The 16643-nt window shown below is 38.3% G+C and overlaps 1 protein-coding gene across 1 annotated transcript; it reads right to left on the bottom strand.

The window, feature by feature from the left end:
* Positions 1–7374: 7374 nt before the first annotated feature.
* Positions 7375–15168, bottom strand: LOC100891950 (endothelial zinc finger protein induced by tumor necrosis factor alpha). Its single transcript, XM_003724650.3, has 3 exons — positions 14957–15168; positions 10830–11140; positions 7375–10198 (listed from the first exon to the last, which is right to left on the bottom strand). Exons 1-3 carry the CDS (start codon positions 15015–15017, stop codon positions 8561–8563), a joined length of 2010 nt encoding a protein of 669 aa, XP_003724698.2. The 5' UTR covers positions 15018–15168; the 3' UTR covers positions 7375–8560.
* Positions 15169–16643: the final 1475 nt, after the last annotated feature.

Genomic DNA, 16643 nt, shown 5'->3' with positions numbered 1-16643 from the left:
CCAAGTTGATACAACTTAAATTAGGGTACTATAAACATGTTCGGTCATTTTTCACTCGGTAGCTCTTCTCGACTCTCTCCATCTTTTTATCTCTCCATCTCCCTTTATCCCTTCTCTCTTCATCTCTCTCTTCAAACCCCCTCCCCTCTCGCTCCCACCCTTTTCTTTCTCTCTTCATCTTTCTATTTCATTCTCTCTCTTCCATCCCCTCCCCTCTCTTGCTCCAACCCCTTTTCTTCTATCTATCTCCTCCACCCCCCCCCCCCCCTCTCTTGCTCCCACCCCTTTCCTTCTCTCTATCTCCTCCACCCCCCCCCCTCTCTCGCTCCCACCCCTTTCTTTCTCTCTCTCTATCTCCTCCACCCCCTCCCCTCTCTTGCTCCCACCCCTTTCTTTCTCTCTCTCTCTCTATCTCCTCCACCCCCTCCCCTCTCTTGCTCCCACCCCTTTCTTTCTCTCTCTCTCTCTATCTCCTCCACCCCCCCCCCCCCTCTCTCGCTCCCACCCCTTTCTTTCTCTTTATCTCCTCCACCCCCTCCCCTCTCTTGCTCCCACCCCTTTCTTTCTCTCTCTCTATCTCCTCCACCCCCTCCCCTCTCTCGCTCCCACCCCTTTCTTTCTCTATATCTGCTCCACCCCTCCCCTCTCTTGCTCCCACCCCTTTCTTTCTCTCTCTCTCTATCTCCTCCACCCCCTCCCCTCTCTTGCTCCCACCCCTTTCTTTCTCTCTCTCTCTATCTCCTCCACCCCTTTCCTTCTCTCTCTCTATCTATCTCCTCCACTCCCTCCCCTCTCTGGCTCCCACCCCTTTCCTTCTCTCTCTCTCTGTCTCCTCCACCCCCTCCCCTCTCTCGCTCCCACCCCTTTCCTTCTCTCTCTCTCTGTCTCCTCCACCCCCTCCCCTCTCTCGCTCATACCCCTTTCATTCTCTCTCTCTCTCTCTATCTCCTCCACACCCCCCCCCCCCCCTCTCTCGCTCCCACCCCTTTCTTTCTCTATATCTCCTCCACCCCTCCTCTCTCTTGCTCCCACCCCTTTCTTTCTCTCTCTCTCTCACTATCTCCTCCACCCCCTCCCCTCTCTTGCTCCCACCCCTTTCTTTCTCTTTCTCTCTATCTCCTCCACCCCCTCCCCTCTCTCGCTCCCACCCCTTTCCTTCTCTCTCTCTCTCTATCTCCTCCACCCCTTCCCCTCTCTCACTCCCACCCCTTTCTTTTTCTCTCTCACTGATCCCAGCACATGAACATCATTACATTACAAGAATCACAACTTCAACAAGAAATATTAAGCAGCATCGGTTTATTATCAAATTATGCATCCATGATCCAGACTCGAGTTGAGTCTGCTTTTTCAAACTAAAAAATAAAATGTACAATTTCTGTTTTTACTAATAACTACTGACCTTTGCAATATTCTTTCCTTTTCGTTGTATCACACCATATTTCTAGAGTTGCCATGCAAACTACAAAACTATTTTACATAAATGTTGAGAAGACATTTTTTTATAGCTTAACAGATTATGAAAAGGCTTTAAATTGAGGCACAAAGGCCAAATCAATAAGGCACAGATGTAGATATAATACCTCAGACACACCACCAGACCGACTCCAAACTGACAAATTCTTGGCCATTGTAATTATTTGTTTGGTAATCGTTTGATCGGTCTGGTTGGTACAACTGGGGAATAACTAAAAAATTACTCAATTATTATGACAAAGCCTCGCACATACGGAAGAATATGCCCTTGAAATAAAACGACACCTTTCCTCTCTCCAATTACATAAAGGAATGTAGAAGAAATATCAGTATAAAAATAATGTGCAATAGGAGATATTCTCTCATGGATTTGCATGCATATTTGAATCTCAAACAAAGATAAACACAAAAAACAGAGTAATGATGACTATATTGGGTAGTGCCAAGTGGGTACACAGAATACTTTTGAGATTATGAGGTACAAAACATCTTGAGGAGAAAGCTAATAATGGCTATATTTTCTGACACACTGCATTTCATATTATATATAACGAAAATGAAAGATTTTTAATTGAAGAGAGACATGATTGATGAAAATTATATGAAATACACTGTACATCCTTTCAAAATTTCAATATCAATGCATATATAACATACTGACTGAAATCTTTTGAGAATACTTGTCAACATCTAAAGAAATCAATTTTTTAAATACATGTAATTGACTTCATCAGAAATTCATCCAAAATATTCAAAATATTATTTTCAAATTATAACTTTCCAATTCCCTGAGACGAAAATTCATGAAGTATTTAAAATGTATTGGGTTGTGGGAAGATGGCAAAACCAAAATAAATGTACCCTGCCAGACAATAAATGAGGGATGGATTCATATTATAAATCAAGTGAAATTATTTTAATTTGTTAATAACAAATGTAAAGTGCATCTTTAAATTATTTTTTGTGCACATATATGTCTTCCACAAATGAAGAAAAAAACTTAAATGTACACACAAGCATTAATAAGCCCCTGAAGTATAAATATTTGTCCCTACTCCCTAAAATAAAGACAAAATAAACTTCGAACTGCTACCTTTGATGGTTCTCTCATGCATTTATCCCTACCTCATATTTGATTAAAATTTCAATACGATTTAGAAATATTATACTTGAAAGCCTATGATGCAACAACCTTCACATTGTATGCACAATACCTTACAACAATCAGCCAGACATCAAGTTTTAAACATACATGTAGTTAGCTGCGCATTTTTATGCTGAAATCAATGTTGGGTTACTTTGAGACACTTTTCTTAGTTCTGGTATGTTACAAAACTTGAATCATGCTCTTGGAATGATACTAATGTTGACGATATGGTTGTCCCATTTCTCAAAATTGAAATTTTGTATGATAAATATAATTTAAATTGTCTTTTCTTCATGCAATAGCCAGAGATTGCATTTATAAATAAAGACAACAACAACGAAAATGTTAATCCATCAGACATAATCTCATATTTCATTAATAGAAGTCAAATCAGTTAAATCATAATTCAACAGCCTATAAAGGATTTGGCAGACAATCAATATACCCTACATCTACAGGAATATTGTTTTGTGTACCTTGGTTGCTAAATACATTTTGACACTCATTTTAATTCTGTTTTATCATTTCTGGCACGGCAATGAATCCCTGTAATGGAATGTCACATCATATTACAGAACAGACTTTGATATATTTAAAATCTTTCTCCTATTCAAGAACCCAAGTTTGTGGCCCTGCATCTTCAATCTGTATCAAATGTATACACATGACTAAATATATATGTACCGGGATATCAAAACTTGCACCTTATTTTTTTCTTCAGAAATCAAGGTTTTAACACAAATTTACAGTTGACCTATATTGAACATGAAAACAAGAAAATGTAGATAGTGAAAGACCCTTTTTGTACCCTTTTGAGAAAGCTTTATAAATGCTCAACAATTATTTAATATTTAGTGGTCCACACAATCAATCTACTGCAATGATTAAGTTCATTCAGAATTACAAACTGTACGTAAAGGAAGTGTCTCTTGATCTGTGATCCATGACCAGAACTCAACACCAGCTTTAATTACCAAGTACACATACATACATGGATTTGTCTTTTATTTTCTCACCATTTAGGGTACCTACATGTCCTTGGCATAGTACAATACTGTAGAATCAATACTTTTTTATTTATTGAGTAGTCGAGGAGAAAAGAGTACAGGTTTCTGTTCTAGCTAGCAGCAGTAGATGCTAACACATAATTCAAGCCCTTATTCACTGCTAGAACCTGGTATCAGTTTCACCGCGTCATTATATAGGGAGATGTTTATCAGTGCATAAACCGTCTGTTCAGAGCCAAAAGGATGTTAACTCTGTGTTGAAATATATATGGGATAACGCCCTTCTGGCTCCAAACAGACAATAAACATGAGATTGATTACTGCTATTCATTCAGAGCCCATAAATGAAGCTCAACTGCTGGGGTTTGTTAAGATTGTGTAGATGAGTTTGGGTTTTCATACAATGACTCCTTTGTTGAAATTGATCCGCTGAATACAAAGCTTGATTATAGCTCAAGCTGAGGTGCGCTGTAAGTACTACATGCTACATCAATATCAGATTGTATCCAACAAGTCAATGCATAAACCACTCATGTGTTGAGCTAGATGTATCATTTCATGATATAATTGTAGAAATGGTTCACTCACTTCGCTTTCAATGCTTTGTCACAAACATGTTTACATCACACAACATATCATAAGACCGTACATTAAAATAAGTTGCCAGCCTTTGTGTGGTAACAATAATGAGTTCTCATCTACTCCTGCTAAATAAAGTAAGCTATCAAAGAGTATTCAAAACAAGATTAAACAACACTTTTGCTATTTATCACTTACTTAAAGGGATTGGGTATCTTTGCCTCAGATTCTTATAACAAATTTCTGGATTTAGCTCATGCTGCAATCATAATTGTAACCTTTCAGTCAGTCAGTCAGTCAGGAATCCCATGACTTTTACAAGCCGATAGCCTGTCTGATTATCAAGATATTTGTGATTGGAAATCGATTGGGGAAAATGAGTATGGTAAAACCAGTCACTCAAAGATTTTTTACTCTTTTGAGGCACTTCATGATCATTTTGAAGCGCAACTTGTTTAGGGCTTCAATATTACACCATATCACAGACACTGATAACACGTAGTGCCCTGCATCTCAGATATAACATTGTTAAACGATGGCTTTAATATATCAGACATATGCAATACTTGCACACTTACACCTTTAAACCAGTTGCAAGCCTACATGTAGCTGCGATAGATAATGAGTTCTCATCTACCCCTGCAAGTAAGACGAGCCAGCCTAGCCACGACGGTGGCTACGACCGTGATCAAACACGAGCCAAGGTATTTACCACCTTTGTCATCCCATTACAAACATGACATCTGGTAAAAGTCTCGTTGGGGTGCACACGGTGGGGGAAAAGAGATCTACTGGTATCCTCTTATGAAGATTGTTGAGGTGATAAATAGGTTTGAAGCCACATGTATGCTGGGAGCATGATGTACGTATGGCAGGTACAAAGTTACGTGTCACTTTCATGTGTATGTTGGTTTAAAATCTATATACAAGCTATGTCAAATCTGCAAGAGAATGTACAATTTTAAAACAAGGGTTGTTGGAACCGCATGATGCCCAAAACACTTTTTACTTGACCACTGAATATTTTTCTGAACTAAATGTTGAACACCTTAAACATGTATTTGCAAGCTTATCCCCCCCCCCCCCCTCCCTCCCTTCAAGAAAAGGGGGGAGGGGGGATGCATTAATTACCTTTCTAAATTAAATCATTATGTATGCTCTTCCAAGGGGTCAACACTGGCCAAAGTACTCATTTTGATCTCCCCTCGTCTTTCAACTGTACAAAATAATTTGCATAATGTTCTTTTAAGCAAGTACCGAATGGGTTTTAATAGTCTACCGCCATTGTAATCAAACACCCTGCATATCTTGGCTGTGCTGGTAGTGGGTTCCAAGATAAGGTTACATGACTAGTAGGCAATAAGGCTTCCTGCAGTAGTCTAATTACCAAACCTGTTTCACAAGCTTTAAAGGTAGTCTTGAATTCTTACTGCTATGGTGATGATGGAAAATATTGTTTCACAAAGTGCAGTAATTTAGAAAATATTCATGATTACCAATACTTGACATACATCCTATAATTTTAATAGAATATGCATAATTTAACAAAGATAAAAGCAAAACAACTTTAGAGAATTTGGGACAGTCGAGTCAACCAATAGATGTACATGTACATATATGCAAAGTCTTATATTGTCCAAACATTGCTTTATAATTAGTGCTTTGGTGGTCTGATAACGTTTACTGCATGCTTCACCATATCAATAACTTTCAGCTAGTTTTTTTTAATATTGTTCATAAGAACTTGTGAATATCTTTATAAAAGACATTTGAGTATAATCAGCACAACAGAAATAGAGTAGTTGAAATAAATGTTTTCAAAGGGCCTGATTTAGTAGACTACCTATGAGTTGCTGGTATGAAACTTGTAGGTTAGGTTGGTAATAGTATCGCTGAGTGTTCGTCTTGCTTAGATGTAGACGTAGACATTCATGAAAAGGCCAAACGATTGTAATGGCAAGGCGCTGCTATTGGTATCACTGCACATAGCTTCAAGGTCGATACAATGTATGTACATGTACATGGTACTAACAGCTACATGTGCAACATTACAGTATACCAATATTTGTGTCAATCGAAACTAAGGCAGAATCCTAGGTGTGTTATGAAGGCAGTAGCCACAAACTAAGATAAATTTCTAAATTGAAATACATGTACACACTGTACATAAAAATGTTTAGTTAGGCATTGATCAATAACACAACTAAAGGGCAGATGCTCAATTCAATAGCAATGGCACTCTGCAGCTGCCCCCCCCCCCACCCTTTCCCCTTTCCCCACATGCTGATTTTCCCTCATACCTTACACGTACCTGTATGTACATGTATAGTAGGTAAATGAATGTCTTGTAACATAAATACATTGGTGCCTCAGAAGGATCCAGTAATTCATTTGAAGAATATCCAAACAGAATTAGCAAATTCAATTGAAATTTACTTAAATTTGAAAGTCATCTTTCATGAGTGTAAACTGTATCCCTTTTTTTTTAGACACTCGAGGTAATTATTAAGAAAGGCAATTTTCTGTAATTTATAGTTCTTAAAAATATGCAGTTTTCTTAAGTTGGGTCATACCTAATCTGAATGTACATTAGTAACACCATAAATTTACACTTGCTAATAAGTATGGCTTGGATTTTTTTCTCCCCAAAGACTACCGGTAGTATGAATTTGCTAAAATTGCATGATCTGATAAACTTTCTTGTCAAACTGGACATAAATGTAGCATATGAGAATTTTCTTTTCCCCAATAACGATACAAGGGTTGATTTATGCTGCATTCAAATTATTTTTGAGGGAAAATCAATTGATTGTTAGACGATCCCAGCATCCTCTAATATGGATTATGGAAGTAATCAAAAGTTAAGTGAATCTCTGACTCATTCTGTAATTCTTCCCTTTTTTCATTACCATGGGCTGTGAATTCAGACAAAAAGAATACTACTAATACTTTTTGAGTGATTAATGTGCTACAATGTACATGTATCAATGTCGGTAAATGTGATTACATTATATACACGATGCATAATAAAAATAAGAATGGAATTCAAATGGAATTGAAAGAAAGAAATACAAAATTACATGGAAGACACAACAAAAAATATGAAACAAGACTCTTAATCTAGAAAAGGTAATCTACACACAAAAACGATATTGAATGCAAACGGTTTACTGTACATGTAGTTACTCAATACACTTCATTGCTATTTCTAAATCACACCAACACACATTTCTCTACTGAAAATCGACTAAATGAATCCACGCCGATTTACAACATATTACAATGTCTCTTACACAACAGATTAAAAAAGTTCAAAAGCACCATGGTTTTAAACATTTAAGAGAATACAAAAGCATTTTCTTGACAGAACTAATATCGAGAAATTATCAGCATGATTAGAAGGCACAAATTTATGTTAGAAAGGAAGACTTTTAAATTTTAATTTTCTCACATGATCAGATATACCTATTAAGCTTGAAAAATTCATTATGTTTTATAAAAATATAACTCTCTAGGAGGAAACACTGTACTCTTGTTCACTTACTCAAACACAACTGTCGCATAAATCATTGTTGTTTGAAATCCGACTTAGGTAAATCTTTTTTCTATTGCTGGACTGTTCTTCTTTGTAGGATAAACTATGGAGATCAGGGCTGGTAGGCCATTTTTCCACGTTAAAAGAAAGCTATTCAAATCAATCACATAAATTCATCTCTCTCCAAAATATAATTCCATCAGCAATTTGAGTCAACATACATCTTAATAACCAATACTGATGGAGAATTGACGAAATCATTGGCAAAATAATTCATCTTATCTTTGGCATGCACTTAAATATGGACATATTAACTTTACCTTATCATTCTGTTTTCTTTAAACCCTACATAATCCTATATCTATAAATACTTGTGTCAAGACACACAACGTTTCCACTATATATTTTACATACGCTGTACATTTTTTGTAATACTTCATTGCTTTTAAGAAGTCCTCTGACACTTTCTTCAGCTTCCTCTTCCTCACATTCGTTAGACTAGCAAACTAAACGCTAATTCCAGGTCCACCATATCTTCTCCAAAATGGGATATCCAGGAGAGAAATAGTCTTCATGAAGTATTTTCTTGTTTTGCCATTTGAAAGGGACATGGTAGTGTTAAATGTAAGTTCTACTTCAAATATCCACTACCACAGAAAATAACTGATGCATTTTCTTATTTAAACAAACAGAAATACAAAAACTGTGGAAGACATAGCATAAGAAATGTAAGGCAAATTTTACAGGAAGATGGTTCTCTTGGGATCTGTACATTTTGTTTTAAGCATCAGGAATTTTACAGAAAGTGGAACACAATCAATTGAGTTCTGGCCATTCCATGAAGTGACGCGACACATGCCGACGCCAGTCTTCTTGGCCGATCAATTCTTTATCACAATACTCACAGGTGAAGAGCTTGTTCATGGGGTTCTCCACCACGATGCCTTCCATAGATTCCATGTCCTCTAAGGAGAGTTTAGTCTCAGCTTCATTGATATCCTGCTGGGATGCCCCGTCATGAAAGGAAGGAGTGGCAATGTCGGGAAGAGAAGGAGCATACTTGTCGGAGAGGGTTGGAGTTGGCGGAAGCTCGACCGACATTTCAGGCATGGTCTGCATGGCAGTCGAGACGGTGCGAGTGGCATCGGCAGGTGTTGGAGAATTCTGCTTCCTGATGGCCTTGGGTTTTTTGGTGAATTCCATGTAGTCATAGTCATCATCATCGTCATCATCATCGTCATAGTCGTTCACATCGACCATCAAGTCCTCGGGTTCGGCCCCAGGGACAGGACTTGCTTTAGGCTCCTTGGAAGGCAAGGTGGTTGGTGGATGGATGGAAAGGCTTTCATTCTCTGGTTTCCTACCAGACTCCGGATCATCATGAACTTCATTCTTTTTGGTGTTGCGCAGGCGATTTTTTGCACCCTGTCTGGAACGCATAGACGGAATGTTACCCTTGGGGACACGATTCTCGGCGGTGATGCCCAGAGTCTCAGTATGCGTTAGAATGTGGGTATCGAAGATGTGCTTGAAAGGAGACTCGTAACAACAATGAGTGCACTTGTAGGAGGCTTGCTGGGTATGAATACTCCTATGGTGATTGAAATCATCTTCAACGGTAGTCTTGTAGCTGCAGAACTTGCAAGAAAAGGACTTGACATCCTCATGCAGGGCAATGTGGCGTTTGATAGAGAATGCCTGGCTGGAAGAGAAAGAGCAGTAAGGACACTTGAGGGGGCGCTGCCCATAGTGCATCTGGAGATGCTCACGTAGGGACTTGGGCACCGTGGATGCAAAAGGGCACTTTGGACACTTGAAGGGCTTCTCCTTGGTATGGGTGCGGATGTGGACATTCAGGTGACCTTTCTGGCTGGAAGAGTAGTCACACAGATCGCACTTGTAGGGCTTGGCTCCCGTGTGGACGGCAAGATGCTGTATGAGGTTGTGCTTGCGCTTGGTCACGTAATCACACTGGTTGCATGAGAACAGCTGCATTTTTTCCTCCTCACTCTTCATCTGTTCCTTGAGCGAAGCCAGCTGTTCCGAGATGTAGTTGCCATCCCCCTCATCCTGCTCCTCCTCATCGGCATGCACCCTCATGTGCACCCGAAGGTGGGACGGCTGGGTCGTCGAGTAGTCGCATTTGACGCAGATATACGGCTTCTGCTCCTCATGCATCTGCATGTGGACCACCACGTGACCTCGCTGCCGGGCACGGTATCCGCAGATCTTACAACGGAATGGCTTCTCACCTGTGTGGATGAGGGTGTGACTGGCCACGGCGCTGTAGTAAGGAGAGCAGAAGACGCAGTAAGGGCACTCGTACTGGCCAGTCTTGGAGTTGCGCTTCATGGTCTGCAGCTTCTTAGAGGTAGACAGCTTTTCAAACCCTCGCCCTGAATCTTTGACAGTGACGTCATCGACATCATCTACGTCTAAGTCATCCATCTCAATCTGTTACAGAACATACACAGAAACAAATGTTAAGTCTTTTAAAATTTGTGTCACTGTGACAAAACATGTGGTTACTGATATGGTTCCCAGTCTATATCTTTCTGCTTTGTGGTGCTAGCTCTGATTATCAACCAATAAATTGCAACAAAATCAATGTACTCAAATTCATACTCAATTCATTTGAATAAGGAATAAAATCAAAATCCATGTTCATATATTCATCTGTCTAATAGTAAATGCTTATTTTTAAAAATCCAAGCAACAAATTATAAGCAGTCGTAGGCTGTAATACATGTAGAAATAACTACATGTAACTACAAAACAGGATCAGTAAATGATAATGAAAAAAGGGTCCTCAACACAAACACACACACCAAATTAAGGTTACTCAAAAGAAGAAAAACTAATGAGACAGAATTACAATTAAGTGATGTAAAAACTTGGTAAACTTTGGAACTCGTACAAAGAACAAAAAACAATACAAAACAAAAAAGACAATGATTTACGATTTTAGTGCATAGTATTTGTGGGTGTTGGTGATCTTTTTAAACAAAATTATGGGAGGAAATCTTTGACCTGGAGCTGCGTCATCCACGATCACATCATCCATCTGCATGTACAGTGTACCTACCTCTTCAATCTGATTCATAAGGTCCTCAGACAGCTCCAGAGCGTCCATTTCTGCCTCGGTGCAGGTGAAGGCATCCATATCAGGTTCCATGATGAAGTCGGGGTCTTCCAGCGAGGTTAGCACCTTCTTGAGCTTGCCGCTGCGTACCTTACGCTTGTCAGTGCAGCCCATCTTGATCCTGAGCACGTTCTTGGGAGGTCGACGGGTCAGTTTATCCACGGCATTGCTGTTGCCGGTTTTCACCTTGGGCTTGGCCATGGTGATGGCTTTGGAAGACTGGGATAAGTGTGACGTGGAAGGGAGCCAATAGCCTGGAAGAAGAAGAAGAAATATGTTCGAAATGTAAAAATTTATTTATAAAGTCAGGTCAACAAATGGTCTGTTGAGAACCGGGAGAGCATACTCCCAATACTTTTGCTTTTACACAGACTTCATGCCTTTCTGGCTCCGAAAACATGATATACTTCACAAGCAATCGCAAAGAAGAAAAAGTAAACTGAATTTCTATGACAGGATATGAGGAATTTCTCTCCACCCAAGAGAATTTAGAAATGATTGAAGAAAGAAAAAAAAATGCCTATAAATTGCTCACTTTTTCATGACTTCAGAAAATTTTCATTCTTTTTATAATTTTCTCTGATTTTCAAAATGTTGTTTCTTTCAAATGAATGAATGATTCCATCCAATCTACATTCCATTTTACATCTTACTATATGCATTCATGCCAATTTCATTTTTTAAATAGACCAAATCAATTAACATTCAATCTCTAATCGATGTGATATCATAGTCTTCATAGATATTCAAAAATATGTCCATTGAACTAAAGAAGCAATTACAAATTGATAAAGAGACATTTTAAAATTTTGTTTTTTATCTAAAATGCTAGGAATTACAGAAGAAACACAAGCAGAAAAGGCATCAATATCATAAAATCTTAGTAAATTTCTTATGCAGTACATTGTGCCGTTCATGCATTAGAACAATTAAGTTGTAAAAATCACTTAACTCTCTAAATTGGCAAAACAGTGTGACGATTTATAATTGTTATTTTCATGTAAATTTTTTGTTAAATGAGTTAAATTTTATTTAAACCTATAGATGTTCATTTATTAGTATATACTTTACTTTTATCACTTCAAACTATGTAGGGACAGTAGGGGAAAATAATCATAACTGATACCAATTTGAAAGGAAAAACAGATTTATTTAGACCTTAAGAAAACACTGAAGGGGCATGGGTTAATGGTGGAGATGACCATACAGCAGACCATAGGAACTGTTAATGTATACACTGACATCTACTAGGGAAGTATGCATACGTACATCACATACTGGGAACTCAAGCCAGACCAGGAAGTGAATAATGACTATAACGACCTTTCTCCCTCTAACTTCCTGCTATATGGGGAATCGGTATTGCTCACACGTACACAAAGGGTAAGGGTATGTCAAGTGGTGGAGAAGCACTTTTGTTTTCACGTGGCCTGATGCCATGTTAACATCTACTCCTGAATACATGTTGCATATGATAGCTTGTTTACACATGCTGTAGGTAAATCTATTTCTTCATGTGTCAGTGAATGGCAAGCTACATGTAAATGGTGGACTTCAGTAGTAACCAATCATTCAATGGATGCAGACCAACAACTAACACCAACAGTTCTTTGCAGGACTACACTCCCTCAAGAAAGGTTACAGAGAGTACTTTTCAGGACTCCTCAATCCTCCCTCTCTCTCACATGGTGCATCTGCAAACCTACTGTATAACAACTAACATATTTTAAACAATGTATCAATTCATAGCATTCAGTGATAAAGATAATATTCAGTCCTGGATTCATTGCTTTCTCTTTGTTATCAAATGTTTCAAGTTATTGAAATGGCCCCGGCTACGAGGTGGCCGCCTACCGCCCCGCCCTAGTCAAATTTCACAGAAGAACAAAGTCTAAACGAAGAAATAAAAGTTTTCAACAGAAGTCAAGTGATGAAGTGGATAGTACGTTTATTACAATTAAATAAATATAATCATGAATCAAAAAAATCCACCTCTATGGGCGCCCAGCCTACGAACTCTGCTAAAACTTTAGCACCTCGTGTCGGGAAAAGAAAAGGGAGTATGAATAAAAATGAAGAAGTCGCTCCAAAAAAGTCAAAGCTCACCCCAATTCAGAAGAGCCTCTGCTTCCCATTTTATACCCTCCGGACACATGTTGCCCCTTGAAAGGGCGTGTCACTACGAGGCATTGCGTCAAGTTAATCCCCGGCGCCATACACACCCATGATAAAAGGTACTTTATTAATTATGGGAAATTAACTTCCAGAGTTGAGCTCTCTGACCCATCATTACTTTTGGGCCTTGAAACTTACTGTACATAACTCTCACATCTGTGCTCTTTCAATAAACTCTTTCACTCGACATCTCTCGTAACTCTGAAGAACAAATAATCCTGGAGGCAAGATAAATTCAAATATTATTTGAATGAAAGTCAGAGCAAGCAACGCCAAATGGACTGTCTGCCCTCTCCAAACATGTATAAATATTTCCTCGCACATAAACATTTAGAGGGTACGGGCAGTCACATAGTAACGATAAACTCTAACGACAAGCTATGCCCCCCACCCCCACCCCCCCCCAAAAAAAAAATTGTTAACTCCATTTCAGTCTTGTTTTGAACTCTTGTTACTCTTGTTTTTTTCATAAACTCTTCTGATGATATTGTTTATTTTTATTTAACCTCCAAACAAAACAGAAAACAGTGGAATTTTTCAATGCTCTTTATCCTGTTTGAGTTGGCTTAGATCTATATATTATATTGAATGCTCATAAACATTTTTGGTTAATGTTTTGACTAGCAGACTGTAAACGCTGTTATTTTCGCCTGATTAATTTTTTGAGCTGAGTGACCCCAAAATATATTCCCTGGTTCTTAAATTTGCATTGCACACAATTCAGCCCGTTCAAAACATGCATAAGAAGTCATGCTTATATTTTTGTGAGTTCTAAAATTCGCGCTTGCAGATTTTAGCGCTACTGTAAATCCGTGATTATTAATGTACCGCAAATATTTCTATGTTTACAGCTCTGTCCGGCTGCTTTAAAAAAAAATATCAATAAATAAATAAACCTAAACAATTTTTGAGGAAAAAAATGAAAAAGCCCCCTCCCCCTTCCAAGCCTATGCTTTCCTCAGTGAAGCCATACTGTCTCAGCAGAACATATCCCCAAATGAAATAAACAGATTTTTTTCAGTCTAACTCTTACGAGTCTAACGTTAGAGTAGACTAGACCTTTTTTTCTAGATCTACACTAATAATTAATTTGATCATCAACAAGAGTTATTCACATCCCCTTCCTTAAAAACACATCTTGTTACTATGTTAGTAGAGCACAAATTGCATGAGACTTGAGAGCACAAGCACAATAGGAGAGCACTCTAAAAATAATACCCCTTCCCCACACAGTAAAACCAAGATTACTTGAGAAGTCCGCTCGGCATCCTCCCTCTCAACAACATTCACAACGGGATATGCAAATCTCGCACCCCTGGCCTAGCCCGAAATTCTACGTAAATATTCACAGGTCAACAGGTTGTTCTCCGCAATGGCCTCTTCAGCCTACTACGTCACGAATCGTCTCACATCTATACAAGATTTCAACATTCAAGATTGGACAAATCCCTCAAAACTACGTAAATGAACATTTTAAGTACTATGGAGTCAACAGTGTGGATTTATAGAACATTTATGACAAATATCTTTCAATTTTGTTGCAGCCATGTGTCAGAAAAGAGTGTAAAAGTTGATACTTTGCAAAAGTTTGAGACGAAAACTTTGCAGTCTACTCACGATATCAACCTACTACGGGAACAGCACATAGCATGTACAACACACACACATGCAATTATGCCAACACATACACACTCTCACAACACACAGGCTGGCCGCGTGCTCGCGAACGAGAAAACTTTGTATCTCAGAGTTAACAAACTAACATTTTAAACCAAACCAACAGTTCACAGAACATTGTAACAGTAAAATGTCACTAGCTATGATCATCAACACCAATACATTCACAATGACTAACACAGTCTGACCCTAGAAAGTTGAAAAAATACGGTTTTTACCTGGAGGTACAGAAGTCTTCGTGAGGCTTTCGTCAGGTGTCTGTACATCAGTCGCTTGCATTGGCGCGCGGATTTGGCCGGCGATCGCGAGCTCGAGCGTCCGTACAGTACATTCACATTGGACGAGTGTATTGTGTGTATTATTTCAATTGGGACTTTCGACACGTAAAGCCTATGCGATTCGCACCGCACACAACATTCCTATACACAACGTTGACAAGATTATCATCTGATGATCTGACTTCTGAGTGTCCTACTCAAATGTCTGTTTCCAAGGAAAGATCTGCTGGGGAAAAGTATAATAGAAGAGGAACTTCAAATGATTCTAGGGTTGGTTATCTTCATTTTCCAAACGAAATCAGCGATTAATATGCAAGATAGCAAAACTGATTGATAACTGGATTATTTTTCTAATCATTACCCTGACGATATGGGAAATGACTTCATATCGGGTTTGGGATAATACATGTCTATTTAAAATTATTAAAGTTGCAATTTTCGTAAAATTAAACAAAATTCTCCAAACAATCTAGGGCATGATTTAGTCAGTATGATCACGAAAGACACGAAATGTTGTCCAGTTATGACTAGGTGAATGTCCATCATGACTGCGTGAACAGAATGTACACCTTCTCTCCCTTTCTCCGTCGCTATCCGTCTCAGTCTCTTTCTGTCTCTCTTCTCTCTAAATCAATTAATCTATCTATCTACCTATCTATATATCTACTTGTCTGCTGCCTGCCTACCTACCTACCTAAGCCTACTAGCTACCTACCCCCTGCCTATTTATGTATCTCTAATAGAAACGAATATTTATCTACTTACCTACCTACCTATCAACATAACTATCTATCTATCTAAAAAACTAGAATTGAAACCGGTCATATTGAAGAAGTGAACTCTCAAGGATTGTTATTTCAATTGTTTTAATTATTATTTATATATGAACGTGACAATTAAAGGATTATCCAAATTGAATTATTTGATATAATATCTATCTATCTCTTTCTACTTCATGCCGTTATTTGCAGGGGCGGATCATCAGGGGCGTGGGGCGCAAGCCCCCTTTTTACTTCCGAAAAAGGGCCCTAAGAAATATTCACATAAAATTAATGTTCAGTTCATGCCTCAGAATGTACCATAGATCATCTTAAGGTTCACCATTTTTCTCGCAATTTCGTACATTTCACGCCCCCCTTTTGGAAAATCCTGGATCCGCCCCTGATTTGTACTCCTCTTGCTATTCTCTCCAACTCCTCGTCCTTCGAATTCCAATTCTTTTGTTTCCTTCCTGTTCTCTATATTTACCATCTTTTTACTTAAACAAAAAGCACTCGAATATTTCATATCATTTTTTATTCACAACTTTTTTCTTCGTAACCCACATTTTACAAGGTTTTAAGGAGCAGCTTGCATTAGAGTGTTTTTTCACTTATAGATGAAATACGAAGCAGAAATAAGATAAAAGGCTTTCATGGACATTTGTGACCGTTGAAAATGTTTTAATAAGTATCTTGTCAATAGTCAGTATATTTTTGTAGTATTTTGGGCTGTATAATTATGATAGGAGGGGGTCACGGGCCCGTACGCTTAACAAAAAATGAAGCCTTTCTTTTGCATTCGAATTTTAGGAAAATTTAGCATTAAATATTACTAATCATGATAAATATTTGTCCTCTATAATATT

The sequence above is a fragment of the Strongylocentrotus purpuratus genome, unplaced genomic scaffold (genome assembly GCF_000002235.5).
Source record: "Strongylocentrotus purpuratus isolate Spur 01 unplaced genomic scaffold, Spur_5.0 spur5_scaffold_7, whole genome shotgun sequence".
NCBI lineage: Eukaryota > Metazoa > Echinodermata > Echinoidea > Camarodonta > Strongylocentrotidae > Strongylocentrotus > Strongylocentrotus purpuratus.
This window is presented reverse-complemented; position numbering and strand designations above follow the sequence as displayed.